General features: G+C 37.1%; 1 protein-coding gene across 1 annotated transcript; it reads left to right on the top strand.

Annotated features, from left to right (window-relative positions):
- The first annotated feature begins 639 nt into the window (after positions 1-639).
- On the top strand, positions 640-15,978 carry LOC593053 (alpha-1,6-mannosyl-glycoprotein 2-beta-N-acetylglucosaminyltransferase). The gene is made up of 9 exons (XM_792549.5): positions 640-780; positions 3,881-4,589; positions 6,228-6,325; positions 8,056-8,155; positions 11,660-11,790; positions 12,521-12,596; positions 13,486-13,575; positions 14,688-14,812; positions 15,607-15,978. The coding sequence occupies exons 2-9, from the start codon at positions 4,017-4,019 to the stop codon at positions 15,833-15,835; spliced, it is 1,422 nt and encodes a 473-aa protein (XP_797642.1). The 5' UTR covers positions 640-780; positions 3,881-4,016; the 3' UTR covers positions 15,836-15,978.
- The last annotated feature ends 458 nt before the right edge of the window (positions 15,979-16,436 follow it).

Below are 16,436 nucleotides of genomic sequence, written 5' to 3'. Positions count from 1 at the left end.
TAATCTAGCTTGAAGAAAACAGACTCGAAAAGTTCGCAATGTAAGCACTCAACACGTGATACTTTATTTTTCCATCTTTTCAAAGTCCGATCAAGAGTATGGATGAAGAATTCGAAAAATATGTTGGAAACCTTTATTTCCAGTAAATGGCACCATAAACATGGATTTCAAAAGTGTAAAATTCCCTTGCCTTAATTACCTTAAAATGCAAGTTACTTTAAATGTTGGACTTTGGGAAATTTTAGTGAAGGATTAAACTGTCAGGAAGACTCCCATTAATCCTGGGGAAAGTGCATATTATGACCTTGCAACCCCCATGCAAGGTTAACAAGATAAAACAGATTGCGGGATTGCGAAAAGTTGCGGAAGCCATAGGTTTCGTGAAAACTTATCATCTTATTTAATATTATTAAAGTCCTTTATACAACCTCATATGTCCTCTTCGTTGGTGCTGGTATTAGTAATGAATCAAAATGTTTTATTAAAACAGATTGTATTACGATCATGCTATATAGACCTACATCGAAACAAAAGAAGCAAAAGTAATATTTTAAAAAATAAAGAAACGTCTTGATCTTGTGACGAGAGCATACATTCGATCATTGCGTTATTTGCTCGCATGGTTCTCGTGTATTAATTCGGGACGGGGTATACGCGTATACGGTACTCTTCACTATTCGGTGAAATCTAGCTTCATGCACCTACATGTACTTCTAAGGCGCATCGATGTTGTACCAAGTGCATAGGCCTAATTTACTTTCCTTCATCATAATATCTTGGGTAAGCCAATATTTTCTGGATACTCATGATCTTGTATCTGTATTTTTACAATTACAGTGTATTACTAAGTCAGATCAGTCACTTGCACTTTGTACGTAGCGACACTATGACTAGCGCCTAGCGGTTCACTGAGTGTAATGCCGAAGTCGGCCGCCGCGCCCCGAGCCTGCGCCTGTACCCTAGGCCTAGCCTAGCTAGAGATTCTTGCACACCCACACATAGCTACATGTAGCCTATAGGTCTAGGCGCGACGTGTAATGAACTTATCGGACGGGTGACGTGTGTATTCGAAACGGGCCTAGTACCATGAGTCAGGCATGAGTACAGGCATAGTTTAGGTAAAATTTATTTGAACACCCATGTTTAAACTTGAAGTTGAGTTGAAGCAGTCCTTCTATTATCAACACAAACTTTGATTTTTTTAAATTTGGTTCAGGTAAAGCCGAGCTAGTTGAGTAGAGTCTCCGGTTTGCGGCATCGCCCGGTTTGCGGCCAGGGGTATTTGTTTTAAAAATAAAATGAATATGACTCGATAATAATCATTGAAACCTACCGTGGATTCCACGGTAAGTTCTGCTTTGCCGAAAACGTCCGTAGCAGGTGCTCCTGTCAGTACGGAGTATCCGTCAGCAATGTCGGAAATCTACGGCAGCAGTCGCCGATGAAAATTCCAGCAGGTGCTAACTTTTAAGTTAAGAGATCGAGGCATGACTAGATCAATATTGTAGCTCTATTTGTCCGATATTTGTCCGATTGGAGGTGAAATTTGATGTTTTTGTGGAAGTATGATGGCTGTGGTCTGTCTCCTATCGCAGATATTTTGATTGTGCCACCGCATGGCCAGTTGCATGGGGTGGCCGCAAACCGGCACGTAATTACGTGTTTTTTCTGGTTTGCGGCGGGGGGTGTTAATACACACATAACATGCGGGATCGTGTATGATGGTATGTGTGCTGATGTGTGTACCCGCTATGACCCGATAATTTCTAGTAGTACTTACCCCCGGATGGGATGATCCATTCGAGGAAAAGGTGAAATTGTTTAAAACTTGACAAATTTACCGTAGCAACAGATAAACATGAGAATTTGGGTTACCCATAGTAATTTGGTACATGCTTTCATCGTGACGTAGCGCATAAAGCTTTGTGACGTACGCGTGCCGCAAACCGGTAATGCGTGCCCGCAAACCGGGGAACTCAAAGCATTTCGAAACGTGGTCAATGCTGACCACGCTGTGGGTCAGTTAGGTTATTTGTGACTTCTATTTAATAAGTAAGTATATGGACTCTTTATTGAGGGTATTGAAGTATTCTGTGAGTATTCCAATAAAAATAGAATCGGCAGTTCCCGCCGATCGGCCGCAGACCGGAGCCACTACTCGATCTAGACAGCAATAACCATCTGATTTGGGTCATTTCTTTAATAAAACTGACATTTGTTGTCATTCCCCAATACAGATGGTAACCCAAAGATCTCGTACCGTGGGGGTGGCTATGAACATCTTTTCGTTCACGACATTTTCTTCCCGATTTTCTTTATTTAGATCTAATTTTCTGATTTCTAAATCAGATGTAAATTAGGTCGGTCTAGTCTATATATCTCCTAATTACAGTTTTCAAAATTTGCTAACCTATCATAGAATGTGAAATTTTCGGACTTACTTATATGAATTATCCAATTTGTATCTTTGAAGTGTGAAACAGTACGTTCATGCACGTTCATGCACTCGAACATAGAGCTATATGACCCGGCGGCCGATATATATTTCCGGGTCAATTCCTACCAAAACATAGCCAATGGCCAATCAGAGCACTCGTTTCGTGGGAGTTCGTTGGTCAAGCCGGGCTGACTCGTACGTAACTACGGTAGCTATTGGACGTTCGAAAAGAAAAAATGAATATTCATCAACTAAAACCAAGACGGATAATGTTGACGACAAGACTTTCTCGGATTAATCATTAATTTAGGATCTAAATGAGCAAGCTATCGTAAGTCAAATAACTAAGCTATATATATGTTATTTTTAATTTTTATTATAATTGCAGCAGTTATGAGGATGTAAAGAGTGAAAATCTCGTTGCATATCTCATTCATCGCGGTCCGGTCAAACCGAACCATTTGTTCTGTACAGTCCCGATGGGACATACTTCAGTCTCTATAATCAGAGGTCTAGTGGAGCCAGACGTAGTCTCAGTGGAACAACCGACGATTAGAGAGACTGAAGCTTTCGGCCTAGTCTAGATCTAACTGTTAGACCGAATTTTCTGTCTCTTTCGTTCGTTAATTAGCCTCTTATTGGGGTAGGGTCAGCTCTCTCTTTAGAGACGGAAGCCGACTATACGCATTCCCTTGCTAACACCATGGCCATTTATGGCCATATTTTTATGCCCTGAAAATCCCCACAAATGTCATTTTACCTCGTGCATGTTATATTGTAAATTAGGCCTAGGCTATAATAAATCGGTTCCACTTACCAACTTGACAGAAATAATCTGTTTAATGGTCCCTTTTTAGGAAATTATGGGTCAAAATCGAAATCCATGTTGAAAATCTTGCAAGACATATTTTAACTCGCTGCGCATGTTGTCATCTAAATCTCATCTCTTCTAGTTCTAGTCTACGCCGAAGGCAAAATGATTATGAAGGAAAAACTGTGCGCAAGCTACACGTTCGTAATGGCGTTTTCGTAATAAGTTGTTGTGTTTATATTATCTGTTTCGTGTCCATTTTCTTGTTTTTTTTTTAGTATTTTTCGGAAAAACAATGATATTAGTACTTTTTCACAGGTTTCATGGCAAACCGCTGCACAATACAAGTGCATACCGATGGTGGGTTGCGTGGGGGGCGTGCGCCTGTGTGAAGTTATCTACCCTAATGTCTCAGATCCTCATTACGGTAGACATGACCCGGCCGGTATATTACCGGGTCAACCTACCAAACATAGCGATGTTCCTGTTGTTTGTTAACTTGGTAAGAACCCTAGAGATTCTAATTAAGTAAAAAAAAAAGTCTTGGAAATACATTTTTTCCTTTTTACCCCTCTGATCTTTCTTCCTGCTTTACTGTACTCAGTTTTTCCTTTTGTATCTTCATTTTCCAGCCAGCTGCGAACCACTCAGCTGGGAAAATTCAATGTTGAGACATCAGTACATGTATGTATCTGCCTGACTCTGACAGGATACTAATTGCACAACGTGTGACTGCCTTCATAGAGGAGGAGACAACTTGCAAACACAATGAGGGCGTATAGAACTATCAAGAGGTTGCTTCTTGCATGTGTAGGGATATCCTCCTTGTGGATCATATCATCTTTATTAAGTGGAAACGATGACAGCGGTATGGAGGAGAATATAATCCAGCATGCAAAACAACCCAGGGCGAAGGACCCACAAGCAGATAACGGAGTTGATGAGAACAATGACCTTTATAAAGTTGTGCCTGGGAACAAGCTCACGTTCATGCAGACAGATAACTCTGGCCACGAGCTGAGTAACGATTCTCTTAACATTCACAATGAGAGAAATCAAGAACCTATCGTGGATAGTCTTACGTTGTCGCGCGAAAAGCTGAAGCAGTCCATTCTGACCATCAACCACGAGCAGAAGGTGTATAACCAAGACCGCTTTGCTGACCGATCGCCGGACAGTATCGTGATCCTTGTGATGGTCCATGACAGGCTGGAGTATCTTGAGTACCTGATTCAATCATTAGGGAAGGCTGATGGTATTAGCGATGCTTTACTTATCTTCAGTCATGATTACTACTCAGAAGATATCAACAGGGTGATCAGACAAATCACTTTCTGTCGGGTAAATACATTAGTTTTTTCCATTCTTGTTTATCAATTGAGAGTACAGACAATCCTTATTTTGTAATTCTTTTATTTAGTATTTATTGTCTATTTCTGGATATTTGATTTTCACTGACCAGTGTAACATTATACAGATTAACATTTACTAATGAATTTATAAAAGTTCTAGACATTAAGAGTAAATAAACAAGGTTTAACATGATTAAGCACAATTGACAAAAGATCTAATGTTGTGTAATAAACACAAATTCAGGGCAATAGTTAACACAGTAATTAAAGCAAAGCAAGAGCAGACCTGTGTCAAAGAATTGAATTCATGATTGATATGATATGATATTTTCACCACACAAAGTAGTCCTAAATCCTGATTATAGAGCCAATGAAAATGTTCTTGCTCCATCATATGCATTGATCATTGTTTACTAAGTCCTACATTTAGATGATGAAGGTTCTGGTCTGTAGTGTGCCTTTCATTTCAGCTCTGGAGTTGACAAACAGAAAATAATGCTCCAGGGGCCGATTCAAAATGGTTAACCAATTTTTAAATGACTAAACAGAGTCTTAAAAAGCAGTTCTAATTGTTAAAATTTATTGATAAAATCAAAACAATAGGGAAAAAATGTCTGCTTTAAATTACTATTGCACAACAGGGCATCAAGGTTCAGTCAGGAAAACTGGAAAAGTTATTCAGAAGTAATATCATAAATAATTTTACAATATTGATGTCCTTTTGGAATACATGTACATGTACCACAGACCATATTTTCAAGGAGAGTACGAATATACCCTTTTGTCATGAATACAAAGACAGTCATTCATCATAATTGTTATTATTACACCTGTACATGTATCAATTGTATAGAACTCGGAGTGAGTGTGAATGGGTTTTATTAACTTACAGCACTAGTTATAATGTGGGTTACTAAAAAGACACATTTCCAATTTCCATTGAGATATCTACATAAATTGTATGGGAATAGGACCAGGGGGGTGTTTCATAAAGTTGTTCGTAAAGTTATGCATGACTAAGCGAATGACTTAAATATGAAAAGCCAAATAGGATGCTCAATCATTTTTAACTGCATCAACTAAAGTTGAACTGTGCAGATGTAGATTAGCATTCTTAGTATAACAAATATTTTTAATGCAAAGTATATTTTTTGCCATAGCTTAATTGAGGTTATTGGAAATAGAGTCACATTTTGTTAAAACATCAGGAAAAACTGGGGGCATTCTATCTGGCACTTCATATTCAAGTTGTTCCTAAAGTCATGCGTAACTTTAGGAACAGCTTTATGAAATACCCCCTGCTGGCATTGGACTTAAATCACTAAATGACAATTTGCTCATACACAGATAGTGGGTTATGTGAGAAAAGGAACATATGTCCATGGAAATAGGATCAGCTGGCATTGGACTAAAATCACTAAATGACAGTATGCTCATACACAGGTAGTGGGTTATGTGAGAAAAGGAACACAGATGTCCATGGAAATAGGACCAGCTGGCATTGGACTAAAATCATTAAATGACAGTATGCCCATACACAGACTACAGTGGGTAATGTGAGAAGAGGAATATTCTGCTTGTAAATCACTGTCTGTTTTAATCACTTTCTGTTTGCTTCAATTTACAGGTGATGCAGATATTTTATCCATATTCATTGCAAGTCTACCAGAACGAGTTCCCTGGCCCGGATCCCAACGATTGTCCTAGGGATATCACTCGGGACAAGTAAGGATGTGTGACATGTGGAAAATATTCACTAAACTTTACTTTTTTAAGATGTACATGTACTGTACATGTACACGTACATGGATGTACAATTTCAAGTACAAATGAAAGGTTAATTATTTTGCATACATACTCATTGAGCAGACGAGCTTGTTTGTGATCCTGACATATCCATTTAGTTGTAATGTCACACATGATTAGGATTGCATGGACTGTGGAAAATAGCTTTTCTGATTTATTTTCTCCCATTTATACACTCTTTCTTTGTACAAATGTTCCAACTTACTGCCCGAAGAGCACTGGTATTGCTATGTTTGTCATGGAATTTTTGACTACCTATGCAGAGCTGCCAACCATCACGTTTTTCCCGGAATCATTCTGTTTTTTACTCCAAATTACGGTAGTACATTTTTTCTTCATAAAATACGGTTTTTTAATTTTTTTGTTTTGTTTTTACATACGGCACTTCAAACCACTGCCATAACATTTTGATTGGGTCTCAAATTCAATAGAAAAACTAAGGTTAAAACATACTGGAAGAGAAAAATATTTATTTTGTAGGTCCTAATATGGACCAAAAATGGACATTTCTGCATTGGAAGTGTGTCGCGCGTGGTTGTAAGTTTCGTTTTAATGAATTCCTTTTTTTGCCATCATGGTTCCTTTTTTTGCCATCATGGTTCCTTTTTTCGGTCGCACTAGGTTGGCAGCTCTGCCAATGAGTTTTTTACACATTTTTTTTTTTTTTTGGGGGGGGGTGGAGGAAGAGAGCCCTCTGTGTCAATGAAAGTTCTTTTTGTCCACCTTGGGAGTCACAATGTTTTCTGCTTTAAAAGGTATCGGTGAATCCTTAACAAGATAACCTTTAAACAAATATGCTTTTAATAGTTTTATCTAGAGACATAATTAAGTAAAGCTTATTGAATTTCTGACTCTTGCAACATACCTAACTTTACCAGTGGGAAATTGAAGATTTGCATTCATGAATTAGGTGTACTTTGACATGGCAAGACATGGGAAAGTTATGATTTCATGGTTTTATGAACTGAATTTAAATTGTGCATATCATTTGCATATTTCGCATAATTTATGATAATGACAAACTTTACAAGTTTTGACAATGCTCCCCTAAAATGTCTCATTGATTTTTCTTAATAACAAAAGTTCTGAATAGTGTCTTTGAAGTGCTTTAAATGCCAATACCTGGGTACATATTCCATTCCTGAGTGATTGAGAAATGTAATTCTGGAAGCATGGCTTCAGTCATGAAAACTGATTCAGCATACAATAAATACATGATGCACGGTTATGACTCTGCAGTCCTTGCCAAGAAAATTGAAATCCCAGTTGCGATCCTTTCACACGGGGCCCAAGGGCAGCGATTTACAAATACAATGTAGGTGTCAGGTTTGTGTTGTTCATGAACTGAAGCTGACATTTGTTTTGCTTTCACAGAATATTTTGTCATCTGTTTTTACTTTTTTCTTGAAATTCTATCTCACCTACATGTAGTCTTTAATCAATATTATTCTCTGTTTTTAGTTTCCAGGTACTTTTCAGTAATGCTCACAATATGTGTTTGTAATGCCTTTGTTTTTCTTGAAATTTTTCTCTCACCTAGTCTTTAATCAATATTTGTCTCTGTTTCAAGTTTCCAGGTACTTTTCAGTTATGCTCCCAATATGTGTTCATCATGCAATTATGTTTTTTTTTTTTCTTTTTTTTTTCAGAGCACAAAAAATCAATTGCAATAACTGGGAGCATCCAGACAGCTATGGTCACTATAGAGAAGTGAGATATGTGATGACTAAACACCATTGGTTCTGGAAGGTAAGTTCATTACTGAGAATCTCACATGCACACTGTACAAACAGTTGACGCTGCTGCACCGGTGCGGGCTATCTCCACAAGTACATGTTCAGTATATGTCAATACAATCCACTCTTAAAGGGATCGTTTAACAATGTTAAATCTGAGATACACAGCCCTACGTGTTATCAGTGTCTGTGATATGGTGTTATATTGAAGCCCTAAAAAAATTGCGCTTCAAAATGATCAAGAAGTGCCTCAAAAAAGTAAAAATCTTTGAGTGACCGGTTTTACCATACTCGTTTTCCCCGATAGACTGTAGTGTTATGAAAACCGTCAGGCGAACGGTTTTCAAAATTTGTAATTCCAATCATAAATATCTTGATAATCAGACAGGCGATCGGCTTGTAAAAGTCATGGGGTTCCTGACTGACCTAAAGGTTTATAATTATCATTGCATCATGAGCTAAATCCAGAATTTTGTTTCAGAATCTGAGACAAAGTTACCGGATCCCTTTAAATCTGTTAACTACTGAATTCTCTCATTCCCATAGACTTAAAGGTACTATGTCCCATTTGCAGGCCAAAAAAATAAAAATTTAAATTCCAACTGCATTTGAAAGATAATACTAATTTAGAACTTCCCTAAAAAAGGTGGGGCTTGAAAATGTCTTCAAGTGGGAAAATAACGACTATTAGTTGTCATATCGACTTTAGGGCTATAGAGCCCAAAAGTAATAGTCTTGATTTTCAGACAATTGTACCGAATGGTCATACGTTTTATGCTGCGCAAAGATTTAATCAGTTTAATTTTGGCCATTACAAGAAGTGGGTTATTGATGTAGACAAATGCTCATGTACCCTTTACAACTCTGTTCATGTATGTTATTACCAAAGAAGAAAAAAGCCAGTCAGTCACTCAATAGTGTCTGACAGTGAAGTATAGCGAGTAAATGGGTTTCCTTGCATAATTTGAATATGAGGACACTGCTAACGTTAACATTTCACAGATAGGACATACATGACATATTCATAATTCCTTCAAAGTTCTACAGCATTTGAGGTTGGCTGCAAAAGGGACATACATGTAGTACCTTTAAAAGTGGAGCCACCCGGTCCCGTCAACAATATGTTAAATCAGTAGGGCATGTCGAAAGCATCCATTTGACTGATTCCCATTGTAGTTTCCTGGAAAGCTATTAAAGAAGTGGAATTTTATTTGTATTTATAAACGTTATGCTTTTTGATGTCAATATGTTCATGTTTATTCAGGGCCCTATGGAAGACCACTACTTATTGGTGAATGGGCTACCCTGACAAAAGATTAAAAATAAATAAATAAATAGATAGATAAAAATCATACTGACAGTGTCAATACTCATGTGTACTGTATATATATTTCCTTTTGTAGTTACAGATTAGTTAATGTAATTACTCATTATTCCTAAGTTTCATTTGAGGTGTTCACACTTGTACAAGCATTGCTTTTTAGTGGACCCCTCTGTTTCCAACATGTATTTCTTAAATTTGTTTTAAATGCTTATAATTGATTTGTAATGTTTTGTTGGAAAAATTAATGAATTTGAAAATCTTGAACTCTTGAAATATATAAATGCACATATGTTTAGTACATGTACATGTAATGTACATGTATGCAAGCATTGTTTTATGAAGTGCTGACGGATCCATTGGCAAACCAACTTCCTTTCAGAGTGAAGGACAGAGCAAATAAATAGTTTTTGTACAAGTCTGTGTCTGCTTCATGATGAAGTATTGTACAGAATACACTGAATGTAGCATAGACAACGACGTGTTGGGTCAGTTGGATTGAGTAATAGCTTGTCCACACACAAACAAAATTATCCCGAAACGCTATAAAGAAACGTTGTATAAAGAATCATCGTAAGGCGAACAGGGCATCCACACAGAAGAAACGTTGTATAAAGAATCATCGTATAGCGAACAGGGCATCCACACACGCAAGTACAAGTATCTGAAACTCTTCGGCGAAAATGTTGTGTGGGTGCGCAGTGTGTTGTTTTTTGCTGTTTATTTACTATGTATAGCTATAATCAGCTGGCTGCGAGACGGTCATGAAACGGAAGCGGAAATGAGAGGTCAGGTCTCCTTTCGCGCGCAGTCCCGTTAAGCCCCGCCCAGTTATACCGTTCTAGTTCGACCGTACCTGTAAGTCAACACACAAAACATTCTGTGATTCTTTATCGAGTTCTAGTTCAAAACGATGCCCAGACACTAGTTTTGTTATACAACGTTTCTTTATACGACGTATCGATTATAGTAAGCGTACACACACCCAATTTCATTGTATGGCTATCCCAAAACTGTGTTGACACAGGGTAACTGAATTTCATATTAATATTTTTTCTTCAAATATGAAGAGTTTAAAATTACAAGGGTTACTCTTGCAGAGTTTGTCTGTTCGGAGCAAGAAGGATGTTAACTCATATACTCTAACACAGAGTCAATGCCTTTCTGTCTCTAAATAGTAGGTGTGTCAGTATATTCACCATGAACACCTGGCAGGTAATATTATATGTAACATATTGATAGGTTTGTGGAAGTGGTCAAATTGTCTAAAAAATTGTCTGAAAGCCCCACTGCACTACCTATAGGTACTTGCGCCCTCTATACAGCCAACAATGGCTTAGCGGTACCCATTGATCCCCCATGATGCCCTTTTTCTTATGTTAATTGAGAGCTGATTTGGTGACTTTACCACCTGCCAGTGACCTCACAGGGAGGTCTAATACCTCCATGCCAAACTAGTGCAGAGGAGCTTTAAACTCTAACTCCTCCAAAATATAAGGAAATGTTAGGCACTGTAGTAAAGGAAAAGTACATATTATTTTTTCAATATTAAGAGTTCTATTTGTAGTGTAGCAAGGTTTTAGCAATTCTATAACAAATAGATACATATCATCAATGGAACTTGACAAAAAAATATCAAAGGAATATCATACAACTGCCACCTTTTTGAAAAGTACCATTATTTAGGATGATGTCCAGTTATTTCAAACACGTAATGCAATTTTTTACTTGGTTATTCTTACCAAATTAAGTCATAGTGGGACATTTCAGTATGTAGGAAAAATACAGTGAATAAACCATTTATGTTTAGTGAAGACATTGTACATGGTGATCTGTATGACAAAGAATCAATGAATGCATAGTCACAAAGATATAAAGCACACATAAATAAAAGGAGCAGAACTCCAACGGGAAAAAAATGGCGGTCTCGCAAAAAATAGAAACGAATGCCCCTAGATGTGACATGGCACTAAGCCATTTTCAGAGTGATGCGCAATCAATATTCTGTGGTGAATTTGGAAATGGGGTACCGGTAATGCAAGAAGGGTGCTGTGAATGGAAAAAAGATCGAAAAACACTAGTTTTTTAATAAAAAGGTGTAACACAGGAGCATGATTAATCTTTTGATCAAACAATACAATAACATTTCTTAATATCTGCGGTAATGAACGACAATGTCTGAATGTTTCTTTAAAGCTTCAGCATGTGTTTTCTGGACTTGAAGCCACCAAGAACCACAATGGCTTGGTCCTCCTGCTTGAAGAAGATCACTACATGGCTCCAGACTTCTATCCCATGCTACAGAAGATGTACCAGTTGAAGAAAGAGTGAGTATTGGCTGTTTCACCCTCACCCTCATCCTCACCTCCATTGATCAGCCATAATAAACTGCAATGAATACTGACATAGTTGACTTGTTAACATAATAAATTGTAAAGCTAATCTAATATATTGCCAAACTCTTGACTTGCTCCTCAGTCTTGATCTCAAAATATATTAAAGGCAGTCTGTACTAGTTTGCCTAGGAGGGATTAGACCACCCAGGGTGGTCACTGACAGGTGGTTATCTCATCAACTCAGCTCTCAATTAACATAAGAAAAAGAGGATCATGGGGTGCCAATGGTCACCAATTAGGCATTGTTTTCTATATAGAAGGAGCAAGAAGCTACAAGTAGTACAGTGGGGCTTTAAAGCTTATGCCATCCACAGCAATTAGAATCTGACACTCACTTTACCTGTCCATTTTTTTCTTCATGCAATGCAACATGGTTTAGATACATCTATTTATATTTATTATTCTTGTATAACATTTATTCTAGTTCAAGATCATCTGTCAAAAGTTGCAGGGACAGGATAAATTGCAAGTCGTACAATCAATCGCAAGCTTACAAACTCCTTTCGCCTCATTACAGATTCTGTTAATGTCAAATTCTGATGATTTTGTAATTCATGGCAAGTAGTTTTTGATTAGACATGGCCCATTTTGTCAACTGGCAGTTTCAAGACATTGCTAGAATTCATCTCACTGTTCTTCTTCTTTAATTTTGTTTTAACAGAAAATGCCCAGAATGCGACATACTAACCCTGGGATCCTATGACAAAACGTTTGTTTATAAAGACAGGAATGACAAGGTGAGAATTGTCTTCTCTCTATCTCTCTTTTTTTTTTCTGATTGAATATTTGCGCAGCACAAAACATACGACCATTCAGTACAAGGGTCTGAAAATCAGACTATTTACTGAAGTGATTGCAACCACTAAAGTCGATTTGACAACTAATGGTCGTTATTTTCCCACAAAAAGACATACATGTATTCAATCCCTGTCTTTTTAAAGGAAGTTCTCAATTAGTATGACCTTTCAAATGCCGTTGGAATTCAACCTTTTCATTTTTTGGCCTCCAAATATGACATAGTACCTTTAAGCTGCTCCAGCCAGAAACTGGCAGACCTAGGTTCTGCTCAAGGCTTTAAGAATTGTGGTAAATTGTAAAATTAAGAGTCTGTAAATGCAGACTTACTAACGTTGTACCTCTATTGTTTAGAATGACACCACAACGTTTGTGATACCATGTCTATTTGAAGATAAAGACCAGTTATGGTCATCCGATTGCATTGTAAAAGATAAGGTGTGGAATGGATCAGAAAAAGTTGATCATGTAGCATGTAAGTATTGGTGTGTACTGCAAAGTTCTGGAGTCATGAAAATCATAATAAATTTGGCCCTGTCTTGGTAAAGTAACAAGCACTGTACACTGAAAGATGTTTATGAAAGTACACAAACCTTGATTTCCTAATCTTTCTATGCTCATTACTCAGCCAGTATACATTTTCTACCAAAATTGTTTGGCAAATGACATTTATTTGCAATCTTGAACATTCAGTGTGAGTTTTGTTTGATTCTTTGAGAATTCATTTTTTTTTTTTTTAACCAAAACTCACGTTTATCTTTAAATACAATATCCTGTAAAGTGATAGCCTTCAACATTGATTGTTAATGTTTTCAACAACCTTACCCCTAGGTGGACTCTTTAGTTTGGCACTCTGCCAAGCACAACATGGGAATGTCATTAGATAGAAAGACATGGGAAGAACTTCAGCCCTGTGTGCCGGTAAGCAGACATTGGTACCATTAAAGGGGAAGTCTAACCTGAGATTAATTTGATTTTCAAAGAAGCAGAACAATGGGAGAAACGGGTCAATGAAGGTTATAGCAACAAAAATAAGAAATTTTGCGATTTTGTTGAGGTGCAATCAATCAAACACAAATTGACGTATCTTGGGATCTCCCCCTCCCATTTGCCCTGTACTAAAAAAATAAATTTTAAATCCAGTATATTTTCCCTTACAAAAATGTTTCAATCATACATTCACCCTAAATATAATTATTGTAAATATGTTTTTATACAACCCCTGTATGAAACGAATGTATTCTGTCATAAATAACTTAGAAAATGAAAGTTTATAACATTTTATGAACAGAGCAAATTGGAGAGGAGCTCACATGATACGTCGCAGTGTTGCCAATTTGTTATTCACTGATGACAACTTCAAAAATTCATTACTTTCCTTTTTCCAATAGGATTTTGCTCAAACTTAACTTATTTGTTTCTCTCATTTTTCTGCTTTTATTAAAACCAACTTGATGTTATGGTAGACTTTCCCTTTAACAGTCTGTATTGGTTGGATTCAGACTCATTACACACTCTGTTCACACTCACCCCATGTTCAGCCTACCATAATTAATTGTATAGCTACAGGAGAATTGTGTGTTGTAGCTGTACAATAAGTGTATAATTTTCCTAGTCTGAACGCTGTATTAAAGGCATCGTTTAACGATGTTAAATCTGAGAAATATGGCCCTACGTGTTAAAATTGCACTTCAAAATTATCATGAAGTACCTAAAAAAAGTAAAAATCTTTGAGTGACCGGTTTTACCATACTCAATTTCCCCAATAGACTGTAGTGTCATGAAAACCGTTAGGAAACGCAAAATTTAATTTTGATTTCCAATCATCGATATCTTGATAATCAGACAGGTGATCGGCTTGGAAATGTCATGGGGTTCCTGACTTACCTAAAGGTTTATAATTATGATTGCAGCATGAGCTAAATCCAGGATTTTGATTCAGAATCTGAGACAAAGTTACCCAATCCCTTTAAGAAATGTTGTATAACAAGCTTTGCAAGTTTGATAATTTTGCATCTGCTCTTCCTTTGCAGCAATTTTGCACGTATGACGATTATAACTGGGACTGGACGATGAACTACGTGAGCCATAAGTGTCTCTCTTCCGCGTTGCAGGTCATGGTCTTTAAATCTCCAAGAGTCTTTCATATCGGAGAATGGTATGTCATTGTGATCTTGTGGGCTTTCAAGCGTTTAGTATTGATCAAAGTATTTAAGAATGTATTTTTCACAAACCATTTATAGGAAGTGAAGACATCATTGGGAAAGAGTTTGTAGTTCAACCCTATCAAGAATGCCCGAACATCCTCCCATTTTGACAGAGAGGTTCGCGACCACATAGAATTTAGTATGTTTTGATGATGAAATAACTATTTAAAGATACAAGAGTATTTTTTCCTTGCTTGCTCGCAAAATTTAGAAACATATCACTAATGATTCAGGGTGTCCGAATGTGTATTTTGAGACAAAATATTTTGTTTACACAAACAAAAGTGCCATCCTGTTTTGCTCAGTGAAATTTGGAAACAGGATGGTTGATTTTTGGACAAGAGGCTCATAGCCCCCTCCCCTTGCAAATTTACAGAAGAGTGCCTAGGTGTACATTGACCTGACAAGAGCCAGAGTAATGCAAAGGATTCTTCTGTGGGGAATTTGGGATTGGAATGATACACAATTTTGTATTTATTAAAAAAGTATGTTGTGATTGAGTAAAGGTTGAAAAAACGCTAATGTAATCTGATTTGTCTCTGTTATACAGTCGATCGAAGCAAAAAGGTAGTCCTTATAGGCGAGTTGTCTTCATTAGTACAGGCTTCCTTGAAAATGAAATTACGTTAATAAAAATGGGAGAAATAGTCTTCCTACGCTGGTGGTCACATTTATTAAGTTCCATACTCTCCGTTCTCATTTAAACACCATGATGGGCTGTATACCCCCTTGTCTTTTCAAACAGTGGCATTCACCATAAAGGCAAAGGAAAATGCAGTGCTGATGAGCTCGTCAATAGAATAGACTCAACATTGGTTGCTAACAAGGAGAGTCTCTTCCCTGATAAGCTCATTTTGAGTCCCAAGACGCGTCCCCTGAAGGCCCGGCTGCCAAAGCCCAACGGGGGCTGGGGTGACGTCCGTGACCACACCCTATGTAAGACGTACAGGAAAGAAGCTTCAAAAGTAGTATGATTAAGGCTGAAAAAAAAGTGTTTAACCCTATGATTTTACCAGTAGATATTCTGTTTCCAAGTGAATTTTAAAAAATGAGGTATCGATCTGAATTGTGTCGGAAGTGATTTCGTAACCAACAATAAAAAATAAAAAATAAAAAATGATGATGTGGTTTCTATTAAAGGTAATACAAAGTTTTGGGAAATTTTAAAAATTGGGTGGATAGTGATTCTTTACCATTTTGATATATTTGGATGCCCCTGTGGATGTGTTATTAGCACTAGAAAATTTATCCCCTAAAACACTTCTGCTTTCAAGAAAATTGAATATAAAAATTTACCAGGTAAATTTTGATGAATTTCAAATAGCGCCTACGGCCGTACAATGGTAGCTGCAACCATGAAAATCTCAGAATATGTAGCTGTGATATATAATTTCCGAACAGGAATAGCTAATCGGTCAATTTTAGTCAACAAACATTGTTTTACAGCTTAATTAATATCTGGACCTTGAGAGGGAGCTATACAACATAAAGACTTTATTATTTACAATTTTATAACTTTAGACTCGATTTCAACCGCAACAACGATCACTGAATATTGTAGGACCACATATGCTT

Source organism: Strongylocentrotus purpuratus, unplaced genomic scaffold (genome assembly GCF_000002235.5).
Source record: "Strongylocentrotus purpuratus isolate Spur 01 unplaced genomic scaffold, Spur_5.0 spur5_scaffold_15, whole genome shotgun sequence".
Taxonomy (NCBI): domain Eukaryota; kingdom Metazoa; phylum Echinodermata; class Echinoidea; order Camarodonta; family Strongylocentrotidae; genus Strongylocentrotus; species Strongylocentrotus purpuratus.
The sequence above is the reverse complement of the archived record's forward strand: the minus strand, read 5'-3'. Positions and strand labels throughout refer to the sequence as shown.